Source organism: Papaver somniferum, chromosome 11 (genome assembly GCF_003573695.1).
Source record: "Papaver somniferum cultivar HN1 chromosome 11, ASM357369v1, whole genome shotgun sequence".
Lineage (NCBI taxonomy): Eukaryota > Viridiplantae > Streptophyta > Magnoliopsida > Ranunculales > Papaveraceae > Papaver > Papaver somniferum.
The window spans coordinates 105,874,729-105,888,341 of record NC_039368.1 but is presented as its reverse complement, the minus strand read 5'-3'; the positions used below and the strand labels follow the sequence as shown (position 1 = coordinate 105,888,341).

The 13,613-nt window shown below is 35.4% G+C and overlaps 1 protein-coding gene across 2 annotated transcripts; it reads left to right on the top strand.

Moving 5' to 3' along the window:
- The first annotated feature begins 9,879 nt into the window (after positions 1-9,879).
- Positions 9,880-12,833, top strand: LOC113320802 (uncharacterized protein At2g39795, mitochondrial-like). 2 transcript variants are annotated; one of them, XM_026568694.1, is made up of 4 exons: positions 9,880-10,258; positions 10,357-10,435; positions 10,595-10,688; positions 12,334-12,833. In XM_026568694.1, exons 1-4 carry the CDS (start codon positions 10,085-10,087, stop codon positions 12,518-12,520), a joined length of 534 nt encoding a protein of 177 aa, XP_026424479.1. In that variant the 5' UTR covers positions 9,880-10,084; the 3' UTR covers positions 12,521-12,833. The 2 variants fall into 2 exon arrangements, with proteins under 2 accessions (XP_026424479.1, XP_026424478.1); XM_026568693.1 differs by having other exon boundaries at positions 9,899-10,258; positions 10,357-10,688.
- The last annotated feature ends 780 nt before the right edge of the window (positions 12,834-13,613 follow it).

The following is a 13,613-nucleotide window of genomic DNA, read 5'->3' as shown; positions in this document are numbered from 1 at the left end:
ATATGTCTCCCACAGATAAACCCTAAAGGTTTTGTTCCGTCTTTTGATAATAATCAAGGTGAACATGAACCAATTGATAATCCGGTCTTATATTCCATAAGAACAGCCTAGATTAATCAATCACCTCACAACAATCTTAATCGTATGGTAGCGAAACAAGATGTTGTGGAATCACAAACGATGAGACGAAGGTGTTTATGATTACTTTTTATATCTTGCCTATCAGAGATATCAAATCTCAAGCCAATCAATATGATTGTACTCGTACGATATAAGATGCAAGATCAGATCACACAACTACGATAAAAGTAGTATTGGTCTGGCTTCACAATTCAAATGAAGTCTTTAAGTCGTTTAACCGGGTTTGAGAAAAGAAAACCAGAGGGTTAAAGGAGAATCGAATCTAGTATGCAAACTAATATCACACGTAAGGTGTGGGGATTAGTTTTGCACAATACTAGATGTCTCCTATATATAGTCTTTCAAATCAGGGTTTTACCTTGGTTACAAAGCAAACAATATCCATAGTTAGATGAAAACCTGATTTATTTCATATTCTTTGCTTCATTAATTGGCAGGAGAAAGGAGTGCCAGTTCTTATATTCTCTGCAGGACTTGCAGACATCATTGAAGAGGTTAGCTGGATTTTCTGTTTTTCCTAACAATTTCTCCTTCCTGCTAGAATTGTAACTTGTATATTTCATCACATCATTCTCCTATTTTTATTGTCCCAGGTCTTGCGGCAGAAACTTCATAGGTCTTTTAAAAATGTCAAGGTTGTAGCAAATAGAATGGTATTTGATCAAAGTGGTCGCCTCACGTCTTTCAAAGGTATGTTTTTTTTATCACTCGTCATTATGTTATAACTGTGTGTTTACAATGAAAGCATCTTTTATAGTACATCTGAAAGATTTGGATTGTTGTGCTTTCTTTGTATATATGTCCATTGAAACTGTTTAGTGAATTAATCTGTCGTGTTTGGTGCTGGTTGAATGTGTTTTCTACTAGTTGATAGAACTTTGAAACAAGACCAAGACAATACCCTGTTGTTGTTTTATTGCTTCATGAATATGATTGCACGTCCATTAAAAGCTTAGCTTTAGCTACTTGAGCAATTATAAGACCGGAAGAACACTGGTCTAGTTGCTGGCTTGCATCTGCATCCCAACTGAAGTAACTCACTTTTAAGTCATTGATATACAGCTGGTGACCAAGAGGTTCCCTTCTTGGCTCACCCATATTTTAGATTGTGTTAAGACAAATTGTCGCAGATGAGTCGCTAACACTTCATCTAGCTGAATATGGCAGCAATCCCATCATTGGTTTCTTGACCATCAGAAGAAGATAATAATTATTAAATATGATGGAACATCATTTTCCTTTAAGTAGCGTGTTGCAAGAAACTTGATTACTCCTATGTTGGTTACCAGTGAATTTTGATCCTGAACTTCTCAACATGTACCAGTACAGAGTGAATAGGCTTTTCTCACCCTGATGTGAGCATTTTATTTGTGATCATGCACCAGTATTTTGTTTCTTTCATTGGAACTACTTGTATTGTCACGCTCAGTTACTTGGTTTCTTTCGACATGACAGGGAAAACAATCCATGTGTATTGGCGAAAGTAACCTTTTGTTCAGGATTATAACCTTTAATATTCAGTGGATCATACTGATAATTAAACTGAGGTTATACCTAACAAAGCTCACCAATAATCTTTAACACCAAATGTCGGGGCATGTGGAATCGACGTTGGAAATCTTGATAAGAGAACACACAATCGAGAAGAAAATAATTTAACATCATCTTCCCGTGGAATTCTTCCTCCATCGATACGTATATCTTCTTGTGAATACTTATCTTGGCTCTGGATCTCTAGGTATCTGCCCCGATGAATATAGTTGCAGCATAATGGTTAGTTTTCTATCTTCATATGACTCATCATCCATTTGTCGCCTGAACGAACATTCGTTGTTGTGATTCAAATTGATCCATATGAATACGCACCTCTTCATCAGAAGAATCCATTGATTATGAAATTGAAAATAAGTAAATCGAGGATTAAGATATAAAGGTCTTATTCTAAAAATCTTACCCTCTTATCACTCATATGGTAATAAGGTCTCTTGACACTAAAAATGATCATTTTCGTCCAAAGGAAGAAAAAAAAAATCTTTTTGATCCAGAAGTACCATATATGAGTGTAATTGGTGCTCTGTTATATCTTGCCCAACATACTAGACCTTGCGTTTCTTTTGCAATAAAATTGTTTGCAAGATTCTGTTTTTCTCCAACAAAGAGATATTGGGCAGGTGTAAACATATCTTTCGATAACTTCAGGGTACTGTAGACATGGGATTGTTTTACTCAAAGGATGTATCCCACTCCTCACAATTAGTGGAATATACATATGCAGGTTATCTTTCTGATCCACACAAATCCATTTCTCAAACTGGATATGTGTTTACAATTGGTGTTACTGCAATTTCTTGGAGATCGTGTAAACAGAGCTTCCCAGCTACCTCCTCCAACCACTCCGAGATTATCGCCCTTCATGAAGCTAGCAGAGAACATGTATGGCTAAATTATTAATGAATCATCTCTGAAGTTCATGTGATTTACCTTATATTACAGGAGTACCGACCATCATCTACGAAGATAATGCAACATGTATCTAACAAATCAAGGAAGTTTACATCAAGGGTGATCAAATGAAGCATATTTCACCAAAATTATTTTATTCACACCACCTTTAAAAGCATAAAGAAATATGTGCCAGAAGATATAATCGTGTGAAAAATATGCAGATTTATTCACCAAGTCTTTACCAACAACAATTTTCAAAAACCTACATTATGGGATTGGAATGCGGTATCATACAAACAACAAACTCATCGAATTTTTGGTCAGGGGGAGCTAATCTTAGATCTGATGCATTGTATTATTGTCTGGTGAAAAGAGTAAAAATGGGGTAGGTTGATATGAAATGAGTTTAAACCCTAAAAAAATGTACAATACAAGAGTGATATAGATTCGAGAGATCAATCTGTACAATTCTGGCCTAAACCAAAATATGGGCGTTCCAGTCTTGCTTCAGTCACAAGGAAGGAAAAGGGTTGGTCTCAGGGAGGAAAGCATAGGAAATGTTGAGATCAAAGTGGTAGACTCTGTGAGGTGTGATGGTGTCTGAATGTGTATCAGAAGATAAAACTCGCTTGTAAATGGTAATATGTGTGTTTTCTATGTTTTATGGATACTTGTGATGATTTCTCATCTTGAATAGATTGAAAATCTATTTTATTTTTACAGGGTTATAACTGTAAACCATGATCTCATAGGAAGTGGAGTCGTGAAGGAGTGAGAAGGTGGATATCTTGGTAAAGTGGTGAAACTGTGTCCGTATTATTGAAGGAGGACTGGATGGTTGCACATCCACTACTACTCTACTCTTGTTAATTTTCCGCTCTTCTTAACAGTTTCCCATAATGAGCGTATTGCACATCGCATGTCGTAGACTGCCATACCAATACCCTGATGAACATCCCCCATTTGTGACATTGTTGATGTCTCAAGTGTTTTTGTTATAAAATATTTATTTTCACGTGAATTCGAATGTGACCTGCATGACTAGGTTGACTGTTGACTCATCACACCCGACTGATGAGTATGAGAAGTTGTGAGAGTATGTTATATCAACCTGTACTGACATGCTTGGATGGATAAGCGGTGTCAAACATGATTGTTGAGTAAGTAAAACACTAGTTTTATGACCTCAATGACATGTGAAGAGTGATAATAAAGAGTGGAAAAGATGACATATGAATATTCAAGCAACTAAGCGCATGCAGCAAGTCGTGCATTGGCGGCTTACATGATAATAAATATTTTGACCAATCATGCGTGGGAGCTACGCCTCAGGTTGGTCGTGAGTGGCAAGTCAAATTTCATGAGAATATGACTTGTCGTGTTGAATCTCACATAATAGATGGCCAAAATTAATGGATGACACTTTTAATAAATATAATTAAATAAGATATGTGAAGTGAACTGTTAAAGTCAGACACATAGATGAATTCGATACTTACAGGAAGTCACAGATTTTCCTATGCATAACGGACGTCCCAAACTAATCACAGATTCCTTTTATAATAATCGTTATGCTTGAAAAGCGTTGTTTAACATTAAGCTTGAGATTCATAACGCTTTTGAAACTTTTATAAATGTAGCATCCACTTTGTACGATGCAACATAAAATGTAACGTATGAACGTTATTACGGTGTAACCTTGAACGTTACAACATTATTTGTAACGTTTATAAATGTTAGAAAGGAATCTATCACACATGCGGCTCACACGAAGAGTTGTATGTGGCAAGACATATGGTTTAGGCAACTCGGCCATCCAACTTTGGTCGGTCATTGCGAGCTCGCCAGGTCGGCTTCGCGCGTTCCGTTGGCCGAAAATAAAGAAGGATGCCCAGTCAACTCCATGAGACTTGATTGGTCGATCGTGGATGATGGCAGGCCAGTCAGGTTAGTCGCCAAGTTGAGTGGTCGGAACTAATCCGTGTCTGACTTAGGAAGTCACGGTTAACCCTAATTTCTATTTTACCATGATTAGGGTTTTGATGCAACTAATCATGGGAGGTCTTCATTTCATTCTTAGACAAGTTAGCTTTCCACCGATAGGAGTAAAGATACTATGTTTCATGTCAAATTGAGCAAAAGTAGATAAAGTCACGTCTTCACGTGTAGTTCAGGAAAATAAGTAAGTTTGCGTCTTCAAGTGAAATTAAGGAAAATTAAAGAATTTTATGCTTTCAAGAGTTCAGCTGGGGAACATAGCACTAAAACATTATGACAATTAAGTATTGAGGAAAATATCGAGAGAAATCCCAAAATGATTGTTTTGCCCTTTTCGTTCAACTTTCCCTATAATAACCATTTTGCCCCTGTTCCAAAACTTGATAAATATGACTTTCACATTAAATTATAAAATGGCCATTTTGCCCATGTATAGTAAAATTATCATTTTACCCTTTGTCTGAAAACTGACCCAAAATGACTATTTTATCCTTTGTCAAAACTCCACAATCAACAACTATTTTCCTTCCCCAAGGTTTTGTACCACGGGATTTGTCCTTGTCAAGGTTTTTAACGAGGCTATTTATACGCGTCAAACATCGCTCCGAGTGTTTAATGTTGTACTCTTTTTCGCTCTCTCGGTTTTTCTCCCTTTGGGTTTTACTGACAATGTTTTTTAGTGAGACAACGTTCTTAGACAGTGGTCATCCAAAGGGGAGTATTATGTGAGAATTTTTTGGTGGATGACACACCATCTTTGACTTGTCAAAAAATAATCTCTACTGAGATTGTAATTTATCCATCGTAAGATAACTTCACTAAATGTTGATTCGTGGTTGTCCACTCATGGCCGTTGTCATGCAAATCATGGGATATTGATTAATCTTCATCACTACACATTTTACACCAGGTGTGTCTGCGCAAGTGCATGAAATGAGTATTTCCTATTAACACTGATAGAATTAATTTGAAATTAGTGTATATACCCATGAGGGGTGTAGCTTTATCAATATCTCATTTTCTTGAAAGTAAATAAGAAACATCTCACACTCATATTACCTAAGACTATTGGTTATATTAGTGTGTAGGTAATATAATTAGTAGCTTAATTATCACAATATTTGTACTTTTGAAGTGTTGTTACTTGTTAGAAACAGAAACCATGCATCTTGACCTCACGGGTTAGGGCTTGTTCAACTGAAATATTACTTCTTGTATCCGAGATTAAAACAACATATCTTGTAATTATTATCGTTTCTAGTAGTTTTACGAGTTTTTGGAAGGTATATATCTTGTATATACTTTCTGCACTTTATCGACCTAGAAGAAAAAGATTAAAATAACATATATTGACCATAAATACAACATAATTAGTAAAATGTTGCGCGATCAAGTTTCTGGTGGATGACTTTAACGTTCAAAGAATAGGAACTAGAAAGTTTATATATGAATTGAGTATTTTGATCTATCTCTCCTATAAATAGGTGTGTGTGTATGTGTTCGCTCTAAAACCGATTTTTTCAGTTTTTCACAGTATTTTTTGGCTTCTTATTCTCGATTCATCAGGAACATCAATAATTTTACACGGCTACACTTTACATTTATTTTCAACAAGAGGGATTTTGGCTATGCAGGTTCGCTTGGATCTACAAGATTTTAGGCCCTTTGATTCTAATCAAGATGAAGACAATCATTTTCAATGGTCGGATATAATTCCAATCACACCATCACTCATCAAGACCACTTATACAAAAAGTGGATATCTTTGCGGTTCATGACACTTTTTCTTCGCGATTTACTTGCAATTGATGTCGTTATTTGTATTTGGGCTTTAATTAGCTTGCATTTTAGTATTTTTTCATAATCTTTTAAGAATCTATGTAATCCCTATTTTGGTTCGAATAAATAGAAATGTGATTTGGGTTTTGATTATCTTGCAGTTTTGTGTTTTTGATAATTTTGTAAGCAACTATGTAATCATTATTAAGAAATATTAACTATGTCTTTAAGGATTAACCATGATCTAATGTTGACACGTGTTAATGTTTCATTAGTTATGTATTTACACAGGCTATAAATAGCCGTGAGATATACTTTTGTGATGTAACAAAGAGAAGGATCGGTTGATATGGTTATTCTCACATTATTTCACAATTTTGGCTCTAATTTCTTTATAAACAAAAGTGAAGTACGAGTACCTTACCTCGCTTGATATCCTGTGCTAGTTTCTTATACAATCTTCCTGGTATTATAAACATTTAGTATACTTCATATAACACATCAAGTGTGAAAAAACGGGGGTATAACAACCACACCCAATATTTCGCTTAGCAATCTGCATGAAAAAACTCCAATATACTTTCTAGAGAATCAACTAGACAGTCAACTCAATCTAGATAAAAAGTATATCAAAGAGTTTATATCTCAATCTCTCGATTTGATATATACTCAAGCAAATAGAAATTTCCGAGTCTTTATCAAATACTAGAGAGATAACTTGGATGGTACCAAAGACCAATATCCAAGTGTCAATCAATTTAAATCAACAAACAAAAGGTCGGATATTCTAATTGATTGAACAACGCACAACATGTGATATTTCAATTATATAACAAAATATAATGCGGAAAAGAAATAACACAGACACCAAAATTTTGTTAACGAGGAAACCGCAAATGCAGAAAAACCCCGGGACCTAGTCCAGATTGAACACACACCGTATTAAGCCGCTACAGACACTATCCTACTACAAACTAACTTCGGTCTGGACTGTAGTTGAACCCCAACCAATCTCACACTGATCCAAGGTATAGTTATGCTCCTACGTCTCTGACCCCAGCAGGATATTACGTACTTGATTCCCTTAGCTGATCTCACCCACAACTAAGAGTTGCTACGACCCAAAGTCGAAGACTTTAATAAACAAATCTGTATCACACATAAAATTCTATGGTAATAGATAAATCCGTCTCCCACGAATATACCTACGAGTTTTGTTCCGTATTTTGATAAATCAAGGTGAACAAGAACCAATTGATAATCCAGAATTATATTCCCGAAGAACAACCTAGTATTATCAATCACCTCACAATAGTCTTAATCGACGCAGCGAAAAAGATATTGTGGAATCACAAACGATGAGACGAAGATGTTTGTGATTACTTTTTATCTTGCCTATCGAAGATAGAAATCTCAAGCCAATTATTACAATTGTACTCGTTCGATATAAACAGCAAGATCATATCACACAACTACGATAATATCGGTCTGGCTTCACAATCCCAATGAAGTCTTTAAGTCGTTAACCTGGTTTAGAAGAAGAAACCAAAGGTTAAAGGAGAATCAACTCTAGCTTATCACAACTAGTATCACACAGAATGTGTGGGGATTATGTTTCCCATTTGCTAGAGTTCTCCCTTATATAGTCTTTCAAATCAGGGTTTGCAATCAATGTTAGCTTGGTAACAATGCATTCAATATTCACCGCTAGATGAAAACCTGATTAGATTCAAGCTAATATTTATCAACCGTTAGATCGAAAACATAGCTTGTTATACACAAATGAAATGCACGTGTCTAGGATTGTGTAACCGTACCCAAACTTGTACATTGGTTGGTTCAACAATAGTTTAACCAAATGGTTAGCCATATTATCACTTTCATATCAACCATATTCTTCTTCACTATAACTAGTTCAAATGACTCAAATGAACTAGTTAGAGAGTTGTTCAATTGCAAGGAAATCTCATGTACTACACAAGACACAATTGAAGCAAAAACGATTTGATTCACTTGAATCGGTTCATGAACTATATAGTCAGGGTTTGCAATTGCATTCCTTATTTAATATGAATAAGTTCAAAAACATCGTTTTTAGATATAACCTACTCAAGTTCGCGGACTTAAGTTCCTGGATGGAGTTCACAAACTCCAGCAGAAATTCTCGGGTTTGAGAACTTCGCCAGTTCGCGGACTGGGTTCGCAGACTGAGTTCGCGGACTTAGCTCACGCACTACTTCGGTTCACTTGATCAACAAAGTTCACAAACTTTGGTTCAAGGAATAAGGACTTATACATATATGTGTTTCCACAACAATGCTTATATCCGCTAATGGTTATATAATCTGAACTCTCATTTCAATCATTGAAACATTCTCGGAGGACGTTATATAGTTGTTATTCACAAACCATTTTTCGTCAGAGCAATTTTCAAAGTGATTGAAACATAACATGACTTTGGTCACTAGGTAAAGATGAACTTGGCTAAAGCGAAAGCTTACCAACATAATTCGAGAAATAGATGGGCGAGATAAACTCGGCTCGAAATACCAAATGTGTATAATCTAAGTCTATATAGAAAAACGACTTTTGTCTCAAGATAGGAGATAAATATACTTTTGAGTGATAGATAAGTTCAAGTCTCCACATACCTTTTAGCCGATGAAGATCCACCAGTTCCTTGAGTAGTCCTTCGTCTTGTATGATGATTGCCATGGAGTTCTTGAGCTCAACTACACTTTCTATCCTAATCCGAGACCTTAGCTATAGTAGACTAGAAATCAAGACTTATAGTTTTGATCACTAACATTGACAAACATGCTACCAAGATTATGAAATCGTGAATATCGCAGAGCAAATCATTTTTTTTAGTGATCAAATCGTATGTCGAATCTTGCCCGGTTAAATAATATTGAATTATGTGGAGCATTTAACAAAAAGTTCATATATTTTTGTTAAATTTTTGGTCTTTGACCACTAATAAACATATATATACTACTAATAAAGTTCATTATACATTGTCAAAATATTGGTCAAGGACACCCAAGAACTACAGGCGCAGGTTTCATTTGCAACGATTCCAACGCGAGAACTATGGTAGCTTTTGTGCAACCATTGGGAATAATTGTTACGCTAATGGCGTATTTGAGCCACTTTAATGACGTCAAAAAGTTGAGACGGACTCTGAAAACCTAATGCGCTTCATAAATTCCTCAGTTAAACCACCATGGTACCTAACACTAACAAGGATGGTCGATGAAAAATGCACGAAATTTCGTATTGTGTTATTCAACACAATTATAAAAAAGATAAACCACAGGATGGATGAACCGGCAAACTACGCGGCGGATGACAACCAATCGAGAAACCTCTCAACAACGATATTGGACCAGACTACCCCATCTATTCTTAACCAAATTTTACTAAATGACTCTACAAGTACCACCTTCTCAAGCTTCTCTTCTTGTTTTCGTATCACTGATTCAGTGCATCTTTTTCAATAAAATCCTGCCATTTGTCTTTCAAATAAAAAAGTCAGCAGTGCGAACTAAAATCAATCACCAGATGGACAGTTTAAATTGATAGCATACAAAATGCAAGCATGTGCATAAAACATGGGTTTTTACTAGTTGCTAGACTTTGGTTCCTGTCTCCTCAGAGCTCAAGGATACAGAGAGACGAGCCAATTGAACAGCAAGGTCGTAGTTGCTAGAAGGAAAATATGCTGAAGAAAATCTTAGCAGGAAGTGGTAGTAGTTCTCTGCACTCCCGCTGGCGTACGATAACAAATCGTTGTTCATCAACTACCACCAGTGTATCTTCAGCTGTCAATTCTATGTTACTACGTTCCCTCAAAGAACACTATCTCGAAATCTCCAAAATTGAACCACCACCGGTAAGTATTAAAACCCTAACCCCCTTAATTTTTATTATTTCCAAAAAAAAAAACCCTAACTTTTCACTATTCCTCCCTTGAAATATTTGCTTCTGTAGAAAATAAATCCACCAAATTCATTCTCAGTTGTGAAGGGAGCATTTGAATCAACTGGCCCTGTTTTGAAAAGAGATTATGGTAGTGAAGAGATTGTTATATCTGTAATGAAATTGCCTAATATTATTCCTGGTGGTGGTGATTATGAGGAAGATGATATTAATCAGTTGTTAATTCATGTTGTTGTTTCAAAACCAAATAGAAAAGAACCAATGCATTTTATATGTGGACTTTATCCAGATGCTATAGGAATTCATTCCGTATCACTTACACCAAAGACTCAAGCTTCTCAGTTTCTTGCTGCTCCAAATAAATATGCAGGACCTACTTTCCAGTATGTCGTTCTTTACCTTATTGTTCTTCGTTCTTTTACTTAGCTTGCTTCATGATTTACTGCAACTTTGTACATAATTTGAGGGAGAATATACTATTTAAAATGATTGGAAAAAGGCATCAGGGTTATATACATATTGAAGAAACGTAAGTGAGGTAAGTATAACAACAGAAGGTGCAAGATCTTTTTTCCAAGTGATGTATTTAGTTAAACATCATCATTGCTATACTGTGAACAATCATAATGCCAACTTGTTAAGTGATTAATAAGACGTTGCCTGCCTAAAGAAGAATGGTTCAGTTTCAGATTTTTTATGCTAGTAAAACAATGTGTTAACCATTTTGCTAAAATTTCTTCTCAAAATGGGTTAGTTTTTAGTTTATAGGATTTGCAGATTTGATGTTGAATGGTACCACATGTATTCAAGTAACTTTGAATGGTAATTTTTTTCCTCTGAGGATTAGCTCTTGATGGCGTGCTTCTGGAAGATACCCTCAAGTTTTCACTTGAATGCAAGAACTTTAACTTGTGCCGTTGCATCTACCTATGTTTTTGTTGAAATATGATTTCTCGACCTTTTTCGAAATATGTCTGTGTCTGGATTGAATTTAATAGAGTATCTTCACCACCTAGGCTGGAACCATGTTATATATGATGCTTTTAGTTGCTTACAGGATCTTGGCAGATAGTGACTACTGCTAGTAGTGTTTCGCTAGTTTAAAAGAAATTCAGCAGTTCAGTCTTGTGCACATTTTATCAGTAAAACAAATGGTGTGTTTAAATTTGAAGAGTGTATTTGTGAAAATTGTGTTGTGGTATAAGAACTGTGTTACACCATGTTGTAGGAGTATGATAAATTATTTCATGTAAGGATTAGCTCTTGATGGGTTGCTTTTAGAAGATACAAGTAATTTTCACCGTACGCAAAAACATGACTTGTGCTGTTGCATCTACATGAAAATCGGTTGGAATATGATTTTAATTCTGAGTCCCTTGTCTTTCTCTATTGAATTTGGGTAGTCAGCACCATGTGGTGTCTGATACTTTCAACTGTTCACAGTATCTTGGCGGACATTCAGTACAGTTAGTAGTGTTTCATTTTCTTGTTTTTTTCAGCAATTCAATCTTGTATGCATATTGATCAGTAAGAAAACCGACGTGCTTAATATATTAGTAGTTAATTTTATTTGTATACTTGGGTGTGTGACGTTTAAAAATTGTGGCACTGACCTGAATAATTAGTAGAATTGGAGTGGGCCAGTTACCAACTATTCTACTTGATTATTAATTTGTGATTGCCATCACATTCAGTTCAGTTGAGAAGTCAAACTCTGATTGTAGGTGTGACATCTTTTAGTTCGCAACAACACGAGCATTTTATAGGTTACAAAAGTGGCGAGGTACTATACCTATGATAAACATGACCACTCAAGCATTTTAGGTGTTCTCAAGCGTTCTTCGCTTGGCTGAATTACGAACCTTGGAGGGTAGAAATTTACTTAAATAAATCAAACTGTAGTCGAATATATTGCTATCTCGCATATACTTCTATAAGTTCTGTACATAAGATGTGACAAAACTGTGTTTTATCTAGGAAATATAAGTCCTTCAACTGATAATATTTTGTGTTTTTGTTTTTGTGCAGAGATCTTGACCAAAAGATGAGAGACACACTGCATGGGTACATAGAAGAGCGTGGTATAAACGAGAGTCTATTTTGCTTTCTCCAGTCATGGCTTTATGTCAAGGATCATCGAAATGGACTGAAATGGTTTAAAGCAGTTGGAAGTTTCATTACCAAACCGAAAACAGCTCAAGATGTTCCTCAATGATTTATATAACTTTCAAAATAGAGTGCATGATTAGCCTCAGTCCTCTATCAAGTGCACACTGTAGTGCATAGGAAGAGATTGTATATTGCTTCTAATGAATGTTGCAAATTCAAGTAATTGCTGAGAAGGTCTTCTTTTTCTTTCTTTTTGTGACTTCACTTTCTCAGAAAGCGTAGACGCATTCTGATTTGCTTATGTTTTGATGAATAAAGGCAACTGGTTCTAAGAAACCTAAGCATAGGTAAAATCACCTGCTAAAACCTCTCTGTAACACCGAGCAATAGATTTTCACCAAACTACAAATTTCTTATTAGTCGTTTTATTTGTACAGTATTGCTCTAGAGCACCCCATGGTGAGGAAGAATGTTGGCTTGAGTCACGACACTCCTATTTTGGACATATTGCTGGAATATTGGCTCTTGGAAACAAAATAATGAAAATAATTTTTTTTTTTTTTTGAACATTACTTGTATTGATACGAAAAAACGATTACACAGGATGATCTAAAATGTAAACCTCATTATGTTTGTCCTTAAATTCCTGTAAACCTCATTATCAAACTCAGAATCAACAAGGGAGCTCAAAATTCTCAAAAATAACCCCTTCGTGATACTGCCTTGTGGAAACTAATGTTTTCAATACATCTGAATTAGCTTCAAAAATTATAAGAACTTAAGATATCACTATGTGTACGTTTAAAGTTAAAAAGCTCTGTTCTGCAAAAATCCTATAACATTGAAATGAAGATCAGTCACCTTCAGATGAACAGAGCTGAGTAGCAAGCTCAACAACCCCCAACATGGAAGCATCATTCTGCAACAAACAGACCATTAACCTTGGTTACAGAAATATTATCAAATAAGTGTAAAACAGATGATTAATAATGATAAGACTAACAGTCTTTATACCCCCACTGAATGCACACTGTCCATTGTAGTTCGCAGAAAATAATCAGAAATATTTTCATTTAATTTTGTGGATTTATTTGAAATTTTGTGATTCTTGATTTTGAAGATTTTTGGTGTGTTATTTATTTATTTGTAGATGGAGAATATAATGTAAAAAAAATCAAATGATGAGATAACTAAAGCTA